Below are 14,647 nucleotides of genomic sequence, written 5' to 3'. Positions count from 1 at the left end.
GCACCCATTTAGTCTAATGTCAGTTCAGGAATGAATCATCAGTAATGCCCATATACAGTAAATGCCCTGATGTATCCTGCCATCTAGTGGCCAAATTAGATTTGACATTCAACCATAAGTATTGTTTCTTTCTACAATAAACAATAGCAGCAATTTCAGATATTACTACTAGACAACATCTCAATAGATGTCCTAAGAACAGCCAGACTGAGTCTGGGCTCTGGGGAGCAGCATGTGTTATTTTTAACCAATCAAATAATAGCATATTCTGGATCATTTTTTGGTGGGTAGGGTTTTGGGGAGATGGCATGTGGTTGAGCAGAGTAATGACTCAAGTGATGCAATTTACTTAAGAAATCAAAATAGTCCATATAATGTACAGCAAAAATCTTTATTTTATGATTTCAAGAAATGAAAAAAAGAATCAGATGTACAGTATAAGCAAATCCATTAATCAAAGTCAAGCTCACAATACAACAAAATTGCTCAATACAGACAATAAAGCTCAAAAGTTCTCATTACTTTTAGCAGCAAGTCAATGAAAGAGCTATATTAAAACCACTCTTGAAATCAAATAGAACCAAGGAGAAAGTGAGACAAAACAAGACTGGGGCTAAACAGGAGGCAACTGTGATCCATTTGATTATTACAACAGGAAGCAGCAAGGTTCCAGGATGGCAGCTGCAGTTTCACTTATTTCTTTAAATGGCATCTATATCAAGGTCATCGTCCTCTTCTGCTTTCCCTGGCTTAACGGTCTCCACCTTCAGCTCTCGTGCAGAGTGAGAATACTCAACCTGAAGACCAAAGAGAGTTCAAATGAATAAGATGAAAAATCACAATATTACACAATCCTTTCTCTAATTCTAGCCCAGACAAGACTAATGTAATTACACTAATACAGTCCCAAGGCTCCTGCTGACAGTTAAAATAACACTGTTCTTCCAATTTACTACAAATTAAGTTTGTGTTTGCGATAAAATGCTACATGTACGTGATTATATACACATATAGCAGAATCGGATAGATTTTTTTTTTCTTCCCATGGTGGAATGACTGAAGCCTGAGAAACAACTAATTCTTCCAAAGACTGAGATAAAATGATGCAGCTATAGTCGGATAAAAGGACTTTTTGTCCAATCTGCTCATACATGAATTGAGCTAATACAAGAGTTTCAAACTGGTAAAAAAAAAAAAAAAAAATTATATATATATATATATATATATACAGGGGATGAAATTACCTCAACATTTTCATCATCATCTTCCTCCTCTGCTTCACTCCCCTCACTCTCCTCCTCTGCCTCCTTCAGCCATTTGACAAAGGGAGCCGCCTTGGCATGGATCTCCTTGGCCAGCTCCTTGGAAACATACTTCTTCGATACCTTAAAACAAAGCCATATTAAATCAAGATTCACAGTTCAAAGAATTTGATATTATGAAATGCTCCATCAATCTAAGTTGTATGTAAAATTGGCAAATGCACACCTTCTCCGCCCATGCGAGAATGACATCCTCCTCCAGTAGGTCGGCATCATAGAGATCTTTGAGAATGACGGCCACACGTGGCAGCAGCTGAGTTTGATAAAGCTTCACCAGACACTCAAAACCTCCCAGCAGATACTTCTGAGCTTTCTTATCGTTGAGGCAGAACTGCAAGAAAGGAGAATCGGTGACTTTCAGCACTGTGATTGTGGTAAAACTATGTACATTTATCAAACATATGGACTTCGTTCGTAATCTTTCACAGACACATAAATGTTGAGCTAGATAAACTGTTTTGCACCAGTAGATAGTTTTAAACAGCTTCATCTTCATTTATCTCAGCAGCAAGTGAAAATAGGCAGGTATTAAAGTTGCGGATTCAAAATGTTAGCCAAGACTTATTTTTAGCATGGCTTTACACCATCATCTCAGCTTGTAGGCAGGTCTCAGTGTCCTGCTATAAATATTCATCAATCACTAGACCAAGAGATTTTAGGTGCTAATTTTGGGGCAAAAACTGTCAAATTCTGGGTGTAAAATGTATTATAATGGAGCTGAGCTTAAGGCAAAAATTAAATAAGTTACAGGGGTGTTTCAATTAGTCTTGTAAATGGAGATCCTGTCCGTCCCATCTATCAGATTTAAAATTAGAACTGGTGTTCTGAAAAAGTACCCGCAGGAAGTGACGTTTGTATTTCTTGATTTGGTCTCTAATGTTTTCGTCAAAGAGCAGTTCACTCAAGATGAGCGGTCCCATGGCTCTCACGTCCAGCCTTTCTGCTTCAGCCAGAATCTCCTTATCAGCGGAGCCAATTGCTCCACTCTCTTTCTTTTGCTAAGTAGAAAAAGAGAGAGATGTTTGAGTCCTAGTGGCATTAATAGATCAGTTTAAATCATTGTGTTAATTTAAATCGAATTTACATATCTATGGTAAACTACCATTGAAAAGTTTGGAGTCTTTAAAATGTTTTTTACAAGAAATTACAAAAATACACAAACACTCATTCATCAAGGACTCAATACACTGATATAAAGTGACAGTAAGAAGATTTCTAATGCTATAAAAGATTTATATTTCAAATAAATGCTGTGCGTTTGTACATTCTATCCATACAAGAATGCTTAATGCACTTTTCATTAACATATGAATCAGCAGAACTGTTTCCAGCATTAATGAGAAATGTCTCTTAAGCAGCAAATCACCATATTTTAATGATTGCTGAAGGATCATGTGACACTGAAGACTGGAGTAATGATGTTGAAAATTCAGCTTTACCATCACAGGAATATATTACATTTTAAAATATATTCAAATACAAAAGATCTACTTTAAATTGTAATAAGGGGTGGTGTGGTGATGGTGCAGTGGATAAGAAACATGCCTTTGGTGTGAGAAACCCAGGTTCGAATCCACTGAGACCATATTGCCATTCTTTACTGTATTTTAAATCAAGTACGTGCAGCTTTAGTGAGCTTTTTTTTTTTTTAAACCGACCCCAAACTTTTGAACAGTAGTGTAACTTCACCAGGTGTAAGAGCATCATAAGAAAAGTGTTTTTACACTGGAAACCAAGAGTGGTATTATTTACTTTGACAAAGTTGTAGAACATGTTGACCCTCTCCTCCAGGGGTTTTTCCAGGTCCTCGCTGAGGGTCAGGTTCTTAGCATGGTCACTGATCTCCTCCATACGCCGACGCTGGGCCTCCTCTGTGGTTTCCTCTGCCCAGTCATCGTCATCTTCCTCACCATCCTACACAATCCCCACAAACATGCACTTCAATGTACTGCGCTTACAAATGACAGTAAAACATGTTCATGGGCATCTCTTACCACAGCATCTGGAGCATCTATGTCGTTATGGTTCCCAGCCTCACCACTCCCAGAGCCATTCTCCTTATCCTTCTTTCTGTTTTTCTTCTCTTTCTCCTTCTTCTCTTTCACACAACTGCTATCACTCTCTGCATTTTGAAACAGATTAGCTCTTAAAAATTGTGATTATAAAGAAATTTTAACGGCAAGCAAAGCATACATTCCTGATACTAAATATAGTAAATAACAGAAGTAGAAGCATTTTAACAGTCCACAACTCACCAGGAGGGTTTTTGAGGATGAATGTGCACAGTTTGTGCCGAGTGTCCAGCATTCCCTGATTACCGCAAGCCTTGCAAGAGCTTCCGATGGTCTGCTTCTTTGGGTTCACATGCTGTAAATTAAACAGATACTATGAGGACCGTTTCTGAAAAGGATTTCTGAATTGTTGACAACAAAGGTTTCCATTTTCAATTGCATTTTCTTTTTAAATAATAACAGAAAATGTGGAAGTATGGAAGAAACTTGCTATTACAAAGTATTGCAATTGTTTTACTGACATTATATAAAATCACCAGTTTCTCTTAGGCTTCTAATAAAAAATACATATACAGTCGCTGATAATTGTGTAAATTAAAGTTAGCTAAAACAGCCATAATCAACTTAAGAACAATTTAAACCACTCCCATATACAGCAGACATTTGCAGACTTTGAGCTTATTGAAATAATGCTGCAATAAAATATATTAGATGAAAAAAATTAACCTTATATTTCTTTTTTTGTTTTGTTTGTTTTAAACCTAAATAAATAAAACGTCAAAGTACTGAAATTACAAAAACATTAAGAAAAATAAATTGGAGCTTTAACACGGCAAATAACTAATGCTTTCACAAGCATGGACATCTTTTCAATATCTTTTTTTGTGTAGGCGTTATGAAAGTCAAAGGGCAAAGGTAAGTGTACAGAACACCACAAACCAACTGGCCTTGCCCAAAAAGGCAAAAAAACAAGTTTAAGTACACCTCTAAATGTTCTCCAAACACTATCTGACCGACAGCAAAACGAAAAAGTAAACAGAATCTTTAATTTTTAACCACGAGTGGACAAACTTCTTTTCAGCAGGCAAAAACCCTGATTGTCAACTTACCAGGTCAGTCTCAGGATTGTCACATTCGGAGCACAGCACAAACTTGCGGATAAATCCATCCAGCATGTCCTGCAGTTTGTTGGCTTCATGGGATCCGTTTACGATGAAGCGGTCATTCTTAGCATCAAACTGAGTCTGCGCCCCCAACTCACAGCCAAAAAACTTAGTTGGATCTGATGAAAAAGAAGAAAAAAAAATCATAATTGTTTAATAATGAAACACTACTGAAAGAATAATATCTATGTTATAACTAATTGTAAAAACAAACTTACAGGTTGGAGGTCTGTTCAGTGCCTTTGCAACATCAACCATGTTGACAATGACCGTCTTGATTCCATTCCCTTTGCCTTCCACCTATTAAATGAAATTGACAGTGGGGAAAAAATGAGGAATTTAATGTGTTTGTAAAAAACTGAATATCAGATTGCCGATACACCAATAAGAAATTATTATTACTCTACTACACAGAAATAATTAGTGAAACTATCCTATTTATACAGCATTCAGACCAAAACAAATCTCTAGAGTACCTTGGCAATCAAACGGGGCATCTTGTAGCGGTAGAACTGGTCCGACACATTGCGGTTGACGTTGACAGACATTTTGAGTGAGCTGAGGCACTATCAGCAAGATAAGAAGATCTTGAATGGGATTTTTTGGGTATCTTCTGTCTGGAGAAGAGGGGATGACATAAACAACTGCAAGTGTGCTCGGTCTCTGACATGAAAAAGATCTTGCCACAGTGGCTGCAAACTCCTTGCTCGTGGACTAGGTTTCCTCCGCTTGCTTTCCAACAGCTGCGCAACAGCTCTGAAAAGCAAAGTGAAATACACTATTATACAACAGTTATTTCCACTCTTTTAATTAATTAGATAAGTTACTTGGCATTCCACTTGATGCATTGTATTGTTTCTGAAGGCCATTTTGTAGGCAGAAGAGATATACAAACTAACTGGCCAATTTTTGTACACGGAAAAAAAAAACGCAGCTGTGCAGATATTTAGTACAACAGCACCATTTAATTCTGTGCAACATTTGAATAATATAACCAATTCAGGAGTTGAATCAAGACAGACGATATTCATTTTTTTATGACCATTTAGTGACTCATTTTAAGGAAATAGATTAATTTTATGGTGTAGTAATATTTTAACTGTTCGCAAACAATACTTATATTTTAAAAACACACATTCACTAGTGATTTCATTATTATGAAGAAGAAAAAAAGGCTGTTAATGTTTCTTGTCACATTCAATAATTAATTACATGAGTCAAAAACCATAAAAAAAATAGTCAGTCAGTCACAAAACTGATAACGTTAACTGGAAAAAGACATGTCAATGTCTATGGTGGTTAGGCTACAATATAGTTAATTTTACAATAAATATAATAAATTACTTTTAAATGTTCTCTCTGCCATCCATTATTACAGGAAAACATACTAAATTAAATCATTTAATAGAGGTATTTTTTTATAATTTCCTTGATCAAGACCCCATCTACCCACGTCATCGACTGCGTCAGCAGGTTTTAGAATGACTCAAGCCAAATGAACACGTGGTGAGGAAAATTTTACAGCTGTAAATTACGTGACAGAACAAGGTTTCCAAAAAAACTAAATTACGATCACGTAGTATTATGCGCGTGTCTATCGATTAGTCTGATTGAAAGTACATTAACGTTTAGAGAATGTTAAATATTCAGAGCTCACTTTAGTGTATAACGATATTTTAACATGCGCAAACTTCATAAATTGTGTGAGGTACCGAGTCGCACGTAACGTTATTGCAACCAAGGTCGATGTACACACATGGTTACCCGCTCGAGCTAAACCCAATAAGTTACGCTATTTGTACATCGAAATAAACACGTCGAATGGCGATGACTGCCATTAGATCACCCTTAATTATTTAAACACAGCAAATACGAGTTTGCTTTACCAAACCTCAGAAACAGTCGTAAAGTTGTGTGATCGTCGCGGTGGTGCAGAGTGCGTCACGGTTAGCGCGCAGCGGAGTGCGCAAAAGCACCATGACGCCATTTTGTTCTCATCCGTCAAGCTAGTTCACACCCATTAGCTAGTTATAAAAACCACCAAAACACTCGGTTCCAAGTCATGTGAACCCAAAACGCACTTACAAATGTGTAATAGATATTGGCAACGCAGTTTATGAAAATGATCGGCCGTATACTCACCGTTTCCGTAAAATAAAGACATAAACACAACGCTAGTCGTCCACCGACGGAGTGAAGGGTTGACAGTGGAAAGCCTGGATATGTTGGGTCGTGATCCAAAGAATGTAACACGACACAAGGGTACAGAGAGATAAAACCTGGAAAGTGCTGAGCGATGCAGCCGATCAGTCGAAGGGTAACTTATCGGATTTCCGGAGAGAAGCTGGATTAGAAACAAAAAAAAACTAACGTTAGATTTGTCAAATGGAAACTTGGCAACACACTTGCTGTGATAATAAAGCTAAGCAGCTCCCCGCTTTCTTGTCATAACAAGAAAACAAACGTTTTTTTCAAACGACCTCTTTGGCATTTATTAGACTCAAACACTACGGATATATGTCTTAGACGTGTTAAATTACTAGCATGTAGTTTTAAATTGGTTAATGTCACGTCTTACCTTTCCAGAACCTTCTTTGCTCCACGCAAAGGCAGAATGAGTTGTGAGTGCTGATGAGGGGCGTGTACCTCGCTTGAGAGCCACATAGCCCCGCCTACCGTGGCTATTCATTGGCTAAAATCCTTTTCTGTATTCAAGTTCCTAACGCTGACTTGGTCCTTTTGACGTCAATCATCACTGAATCACATAACCAGTTTTTATTTCTGTTTACGTTCTTTTCATGCAAGTTACAACTCATACCCCGCAATAGAGATTTATATATGTTATGTAAGTTAGCCTAATTGAAGCTTCTTTGCATCAAAGAAAATGCAACGTCATTTTTAAAGATTATTTTGAAGAAAAAAGAGGGGAGTTCAGGCTATAGCAGTTAGGCTACTGTACCCAAGCTACCCAAGTCATTGGAATTAGGCTTCATGTAGTCACCACATACAAATCAGATTCACAATTTTTGTCTTTTAGCGTATTTACAAATGAAATTGGATTGACTTCAAGATTGGTATTCTCATAATAATTTGCCACAGATTTAGCAAAAATTAACATTTAATGTAAATTAACAAATAGGGAAGGAAAATGATACCAAACATGCTACACCTGTGATCTTATTTAACCACATTACCGGTAAGCTCTTTTATATAAATAGGTTGGTAATTGTTTTGTTGAACACAATGACAATTAGGGGCTGTAAGTTATTTAATATTTCAGTAATTTGTATAGCCTATTATTGTTTGCTTAGAGTGTTGATTTTGCATGCAGTAACTGAAAGAATGATTTTTTTTAAACTTTCTTTGAGAGGTAATATTCTGATATTTATGATATTTTTTTTCAGTATTATTTCTAATGTTTTCTGATGTATACTTTCTGTTCTATTTCTTTAATGGCCCCGCCCACTCTGTGTAGTCATGATAAAACAGGGCAGGGAAAAAAAGGAAGAACCAGTTTTCTACAGGTTACGGGTGTTCTCAGTTTTGTCATTTATGTATAAAACTTGTGTTTAAACATTTAAGGTCACACAAGATAGAGGTTTAACAATTGTAATATCATAGAATACAGGAGCCAACAGGATTTTGTATTTTTGTTTTTTGATTAAACTCTTGCTTATGGATTTCTGACTGACTTCTGTGAAGAGTAGGAACTCGAGGTAACCTTTTGCATGACTTTTTTGATTATAGAAACATTTAAATATCAACATAATTAAAGTTGGGCATAGTATGAAACATTTTGTACACTTAATTTTTTTAAAGTTTATACACTTACATTTCACATTAAACTGAGCATTAATATTACATAATAGTGTGTTTGTTTTATGCAACCTGATAAAATTATTTCCACACCAAAACAAGTTATATAGCCAGGCTACTTATTGAAATGGAAGAAACTTAACTATAATGCTTAAACACCAACCATTTCTGAAAAACAAACATTTATGTCAAAGTCCACATGCTTTGACCAAAACACATTATCTAAGTGCATCATCAGTGATCAAACTGAGCATGATCAGCTTGTAGTTGAACCCTCTTCACCAAAATTGCTTTTTTAATATTTTAAGTTGCTCATACAAAACTTTTTCTACATCGAATAGTTGATGTATACCTTTGAATGTGGACACATAGTGCTGTCTTTTTGCATGTTGTTTCACACACAAATCTAACATTTCAAAAGCAATTAACGCACATAAATTCACTGCAGGAGAACATAAAAGGTGACATAAGTATGACATCTGAAGTGAGTGGTAAGCAAGAGCTTGATATCCTCAGAAAGATTCTGAGTGAACAATCAAACCCTGAGGACCTTGACAAGGCAGCTGATGTGTTGAAAAGATGGAGCAAACTGAATGGTGTTACAATAGACAATGAAGAAGGCAGCTTCCCTCAAAACTGGCTCTGTGAGTGTCTTCAAGAAATAGATCAGTTTGTGGAAAACCACATTCCCACGCTGCCAGTAGAGGGACCACAAGGATCTCAGTTAGAGCAGTTACACGACTTTCTAAAGAGCACACACACCGTGATATGCCATGAGGTGGTTCGATTAACACCTGTACTGGAAGATACTGGGCTGCTAGATCGCCTGATTGACAGTTACAGCCGTCACCTCTTTCTCAAGTTGGACCTGCTCCTAAACAGAGATCTGTCTGTGAAAGAGACCTTCTGCCTTTTACAGTGGGGGAAAGATGTTTTCTTCAGGTATGCACTGCAAAGTTGTTGTAAATGTAAAATTTGTATAAACAAACAATTTAATTTGAACTGCATGTTGAAACTACCATTCAAACATCTGGAGTCACTGTGATTTAAAAAAAGGATACTTTTTGTGTTGTACTTTTCACAAAATTACTATTTTTTGCTTTATTTTTGAAGAAATAAATGCAGACCCGAAGAGTGAAAGAGACTTATGTACTCATTTATCTTTCAGTTCAGACTCAAAACTGAAAGTGTATGACCCGCTGCTTTTGACAGGGTGGTTTGAGAGAGCTAAGCAGAAACTGCTTCAAAAACTTCAGGTATGTATGACTTCACAGTTTATGACCGTTTGAGTGTTATTTTAATTTGACTCTCAGACTAATATCTCAGTAATGCATGAAAGGGCCCAAAACAAGAGAGATGTAACACACACGTCTCTGTCCAACTTTAATTGCAACAGAATGACATCTCTAGGACTTTACAGAACATCCTGCACTATGATGAGGAACATAATGAGGATTTAATGGATGAGGAAACGTTCATAAGACTTCACATAGATGTCACTCAGGTAGCTCTTGGAAAGAGAAAGTAAAGCAAGAAAGGTGTCATTATAGGGATTATAATATATTGCTAACACATTTCATGCTTTGCCTTCACAGTGCCTGAATTCTGCTATTTTAGATGCTAAAAGTTTTGGTCTGACATTTATGCATGCAGTACAAATACTCTGTAGTAAAGAGCTGCATGGTTTTGCTCAGAAGTAGGTTTCTCCTCATCTTATATTACCCCTTACCTAAAACGATTATCTTTCTAGTGCATGGTTGTGGGTGAGGGGGGGGGGGTGTTGTGATAATAAAACACTTAAATATGTGTTTTCTTAGGTATGTGGATACTGAGAATAAACGTCTAAAAAAACTAAAGTTCATTGAGAAGAACTTTGTGTATCTGTTTCGGATTATCTACACTTGTATGGAACTCAGGTATTTACTAATGAGCGATGTATACTTTCATGTCTCAGAAACTGTAATATAGTATAATTTAATTCGGCATTATGAAAATGTCAAGACATTTCTCATTCTTGATTGATTTATTCAGTTATATTCAGATAAAGTGACTAATATTTTACTGCCATTTTTGGCTAAAATATTGTATCAACAACCATTGTGGACAGCCCTTGTGTTAAAAAAGTGTGCAAATATTAATTTCTTTTGCATGAAAAACTTTTGTATGTGAACTTTTTAGTGCACTTTTAATTAGCTTGCTTTTCCCTATCATAAATGTATTGATTCGCATGATCACAATAAAAGTTAACCCTACAATCTTTACCATGCAATTCCTGTTTTGTCATAAAAATCAGTGTTATTTTACTACAGATGTTGCGCTACGCAAATCAGTCCAGATAAAATTAACAGCGATGATGTCTCAAGAACTACATGCATGCTACAGAAACTGGAAGATAAGGCTTTATCCATTGTACAAAAGACCATGAAATGCTTAGCACAGGTATGTCTTGATTATTTCAACAAATGTGTTTATGATCATCTGTTCAGAAGAAAAGATTACTATCGTGCACTTGAAATTAAGTACGTCTGCAGTATTGAGAAATCTTTAACATCTTATTGGGTTTATATAAAATTCATTTGATATTTTTCCATGCCTCTGTCTTTAATACTGTTTGTCTTTGAATGTTCATTTTTAGGCCAATTTAGAAAGTTATTTCAAGAAAAAGTGTGTGGATGTTGATATTCTGATAGAGGCAATCCATAGGCAGCGTGCATCTCTTCCTCCGAGTGCCTCAAAGATCAAAATGGTACGCACTGTATGAACTTAAAACCAATCAGATTCAAACTCCATATTCTCACCTTAAATCTTTTCAACAATTCCTTTATTTCCGACAGATCATTTTGAAAATAGCTTACGACTGTGTTTCCAAAGTGTACCTGGAATGCCTGATGAAGACAAAGTTCAGAAAGCTAGAGAAGCTTTGGGGAAATGTTAAGGACAAGATAAAAGAGGATGCTCAACATTTACACAAAAAATTCTCTGCACTGGTGAATTCTTTTTTTTTTTTTTTACATTGTTGCAGCACCTCTGATCACAGTCTGTCAGTAACGCTATGTTTAGTTTCTATCTCTTTGAAGCCCCTCCTTCCATAATGCATAATGTGCTCTGATTGGTCAACTAGCTCAGTCTATTGGCTCAAAACACACCTGATGCACATTCTTATTTCTTTATTTTCTAGAGACAGAGTTAAAAATGAATTAACTACACAATTGTTTACTACACACATCGGCAGGGAGGCCTGACGTCACGCCCTCTGTGCATCAGGTTCTCCTGTGGTCCCAGGGAAACTTGCTTTCAGAGCAATGTACATTCCTGGGTAAACTAAAATTTGTGAGCAGACATGTTGAGGACACTTTAAAGTGGAAAGTGTTCGTTTTATGGTGCAGAGAACGCCTGTTAGACTGAAAATCACAGGAATAAATTACACTTTACTATATATTCACATAGACAACAGATGATTTAACATTATAAATATAACTATATTTCACAATATTACTGTTTTTACTGTATTTTTGATGAGCAAACGAGACAACATTCTTTCTAAAACATTAAAAATAATAGTAATTCCGAACTTTTTACCCCGTTAACTGCCCAGTGGCTTCAGTCCTGGTGTTCCTTTAAAGCCCTCGCCTCTCCTGATAAGAGCCCACTCCACTAGAGGAGTGGCATTCTCTAAAGCCCTGCTTTTTTTCACCTTCTTAGATATTATAGCTTGGATTTGCCCTCCATGCTGGTTGCTGGGACACAAGTCCTCGAGTCCTGAGCTGTGTCTGACAAGCTTCACACCAAGACAAGCACTAGTCATTGTGGTGCATTGGGTATTTCGTTCCCCAAACTGTAACTGTAATACTTGTTCCCTGAGAAGTGAACTGAGACGCTGCTTCCCTTTACCACGCCCCCTGAGTGCCTGAGAACGACTTGCTTCGACCTATCAGAAGCTAACACTGTTGTTTGCCTGGCTCTCCGTTTGTAGCTTCAGTGTACGTCATCACATGACGCAACACCAATCAAGATTACACTAGTTCCACACATGCCTCAGACACTATCACGCTGGAAGACACAGCATCTCGTTCCCTTCTCAGGAAGTAACCCGTGATGTTTTCTATCTACAGAATAGCAGCGTTGCCCAGGAAAACCAACTCCTTCAGAGAATGAGTGAAGTTTTGCTTTGCAGTGATGTAGATGCACTGAAGATTACCTGTTGTGATTTGTTCAGAGATTTCCCACATGAGAGGTAAACCCAGACCAGTCATCAACACTTCACTACAGTTTCAAACAGGTCTTTAAATGCATCTATTTTCATTGTGTGAGAGTTTTCAAACAGTGAAGTCTTCTGAATGTTTTGCAGTGAGCAGTATGTACCTGGTCTGCTGCGCTGGAAAGAAGTGTTATCAGAGCGACAGGTTAGGGAAATAATGGATGTGATCCGGGACCTGTATCCAAATCCTAGAAGTCAGAGTGTCACCACTTGCTCTTTCGGCTTTTCCTTATTTTTTGGTAAATAGCTTGCTAAAAATAGATGCCTCTTGACCTATTAACATCATTGGCTTGAATCAGTTTTATAAAGTTCCCCCAAGCCAACTTTGCATATCTGAAATGTTATTGCTGCCCAAGGATGTCAGATGCTGAAAATGAAGGTCAATTTAAGATTCGCTAACACCTTACATTGGTGGTACCCCACAAGATATTAAATTTATTGACTTTAAGTAACTTTGCAAATGCAATATAAACTTTTTCAGTAAACCTTTACCCTTGTTTATGACAAACCCAAATTCTAGAGTTGGTAATGGTCAGATATGGAGAATGTTCTCCAAACATTGTGCTATTTCTACCTTCTAGAATTCAAAACTGATCGGATGTACATTTTTTAATAATTTTAATTTTTAATTTCTTTCACACCTATACATAATGCAGGCATCAGAGCTACTCTAATGACTTTATCTCCCAGTCTGTCTGAAATACTAAAAACACAAAAAATGTAGCCTACTATTTGTTGGTATAGCCTAGGCCTTGCCTTATTATGTGCAAACTGTACACAAACTGGCACTGTTTCCTCCTGATACTGTATGTGTTTTAAATAATCCGATCTGAAGTGTCCAAATGGAAATGCGGTTAATTAACCCTGTAAAGCCTAATAGTCATAAGGTCAAACCGTTTTTTTAAATGGAACAGTTTGTTAAGTCATATTTGATACGTCAGCATTTTATTACCTAAAAATAAGAGAATATAGATCTCATACTCAATTAGGTAAAAAAAAATATTTGTTTTTATTCAGAGGCCCAAACTGAGGGAAAAAATGTGCGCATATGTATATGGCCAAAAAGTAAGATAAAATTCTGAGGTCTAATATTGAGGACCACATAAAATGCATATAGATTTTACTCAAAACATATAATGCAAATGCAATCCAATGACAATTGAGAGATACCTTTTCCTCAAGATCCTGATGCATCATATTTGATTCTTGCATTATAAATGTAATGATTATGCTCAGTTTTGTTTCTGTTTGCCTGTGTTCCCTTTGCTAGTTTGTCTTCATTGATGTGTTTGAGTTCTCATGTGTTCATATAGTTATGTTAATTATCCCAGTGTGTGTTTAGGCTTTTGTTTCCTTCATTCTAATGTCTCATATTCTCAATGTTAATGTGGTTGCATTTGATTTATTCTCCTGAGTGTTCCTCCTTTATTTATTAAAGACTGTTTTGTAATGTAACTCCTCTGTCATGTACGTTCACTACAGCCATTCATTGACATTAACATGATTCTTCTAAAAAATGATGTGATTAATCAATAAAGCTAAGTTGCTTCAGTCTGTTCATCTTGAAATATTACTGGCATAATTTTATTCCTATGTGTACTTTATAAAAATCAGTAAAGATTTCACAGTCAAAAGACATGTACAACAACCTGAAGGGGGAGGAATTTAAATGAATGGATGAATAATAAAACCCCTTTAAAAAATGATAAACAGCCAATCAGATGACAGATGGCACGTAGAAGATTATGTATAACAGTAAAAGTTTTTATCATTTTGATATTTAGAGGTCAAATATAATACAGTGGGGCAGGCTTTAAAGCACTAATCATATTTAAGTCTCCAATGTCTGTTGGTTTGTCACCATAATAATATCATAGTAACAGGGGTGTAATATGTGTTCATACTACCTCACTTCCACACAATCTACCACGTGTTGGCTCAATACTCCCATGGCACTTCTAAGGACTGCGTGTTTTTAATTTCATTTTCACTTTCACTTTCCCTGTCATAAGATTTATCTTCTTGCCACTATACATGATCTTTAAAATTGTAAGTGTAAACATGGCACAGTGTAAT

At 36.4% G+C, this 14,647-nt stretch overlaps 2 protein-coding genes across 5 annotated transcripts; one reads left to right on the top strand and one right to left on the bottom strand.

Moving 5' to 3' along the window:
• Positions 1-372: 372 nt before the first annotated feature.
• LOC120479636 (eukaryotic translation initiation factor 5) lies at positions 373-7,160 on the bottom strand. 3 transcript variants are annotated; one of them, XM_039672315.2, is made up of 12 exons: positions 7,076-7,160; positions 6,640-6,841; positions 4,974-5,253; positions 4,716-4,797; positions 4,444-4,616; positions 3,578-3,689; positions 3,317-3,444; positions 3,075-3,236; positions 2,159-2,320; positions 1,489-1,653; positions 1,245-1,385; positions 373-797 (listed from the first exon to the last, which is right to left on the bottom strand). In XM_039672315.2, the coding sequence occupies exons 3-12, from the start codon at positions 5,043-5,045 to the stop codon at positions 702-704; spliced, it is 1,293 nt and encodes a 430-aa protein (XP_039528249.1). In that variant the 5' UTR covers positions 5,046-5,253; positions 6,640-6,841; positions 7,076-7,160; the 3' UTR covers positions 373-701. The 3 variants fall into 3 exon arrangements, with proteins under 3 accessions (XP_039528249.1, XP_039528250.1, XP_088972954.1); XM_039672316.2 differs by lacking the exons at positions 6,640-6,841; positions 7,076-7,160 and adding an exon at positions 6,389-6,498; XM_089116828.1 differs by lacking the exons at positions 6,640-6,841; positions 7,076-7,160 and adding an exon at positions 6,384-6,406.
• An 837-nt stretch (positions 7,161-7,997) lies between these two features.
• LOC120479827 (uncharacterized) lies at positions 7,998-14,122 on the top strand. Of its 2 annotated transcripts, XM_039672614.2 has the most exons (11): positions 7,998-8,213; positions 8,762-9,255; positions 9,482-9,569; positions 9,710-9,817; positions 9,909-10,009; positions 10,131-10,229; positions 10,623-10,752; positions 10,949-11,059; positions 11,148-11,300; positions 12,426-12,547; positions 12,662-14,122. In XM_039672614.2, exons 2-11 carry the CDS (start codon positions 8,786-8,788, stop codon positions 12,816-12,818), a joined length of 1,539 nt encoding a protein of 512 aa, XP_039528548.2. In that variant the 5' UTR covers positions 7,998-8,213; positions 8,762-8,785; the 3' UTR covers positions 12,819-14,122. The 2 variants fall into 2 exon arrangements, with proteins under 2 accessions (XP_039528548.2, XP_088972953.1); XM_089116827.1 differs by lacking the exons at positions 12,426-12,547; positions 12,662-14,122 and adding an exon at positions 12,016-12,145.
• The last annotated feature ends 525 nt before the right edge of the window (positions 14,123-14,647 follow it).

Source organism: Pimephales promelas, chromosome 11 (assembly GCF_988280905.1).
Source record: "Pimephales promelas chromosome 11, fPimPro1.hap1.1, whole genome shotgun sequence".
Lineage (NCBI taxonomy): Eukaryota > Metazoa > Chordata > Actinopteri > Cypriniformes > Leuciscidae > Pimephales > Pimephales promelas.
Note: the sequence above shows the minus strand (reverse complement) of the source record. Positions and strands in the feature narration are given on the sequence as shown.

Coding starts and splice junctions, on each gene's coding strand:
- LOC120479827 (XM_039672614.2), top strand. CDS start 8,786: ATGACATCTGAAGTGAGTGGTAAGCAAGAGCTTGATATCCTCAGAAAG. Junction 9,256..9,481: donor GGGAAAGATGTTTTCTTCAG/GTATGCACTGCA, acceptor TTTATCTTTCAG/TTCAGACTCAAAACTGAAAG. Junction 12,548..12,661: donor AGAGATTTCCCACATGAGAG/GTAAACCCAGAC, acceptor AATGTTTTGCAG/TGAGCAGTATGTACCTGGTC.
- LOC120479636 (XM_039672315.2), bottom strand. CDS start 5,045: ATGTCTGTCAACGTCAACCGCAATGTGTCGGACCAGTTCTACCGCTAC. Junction 3,237..3,316: donor TAGATGCTCCAGATGCTGTG/GTAAGAGATGCC, acceptor GGGATTGTGTAG/GATGGTGAGGAAGATGACGA. Junction 1,654..2,158: donor ACAAACGTCACTTCCTGCGG/GTACTTTTTCAG, acceptor CCTTTCTTGCAG/TTCTGCCTCAACGATAAGAA.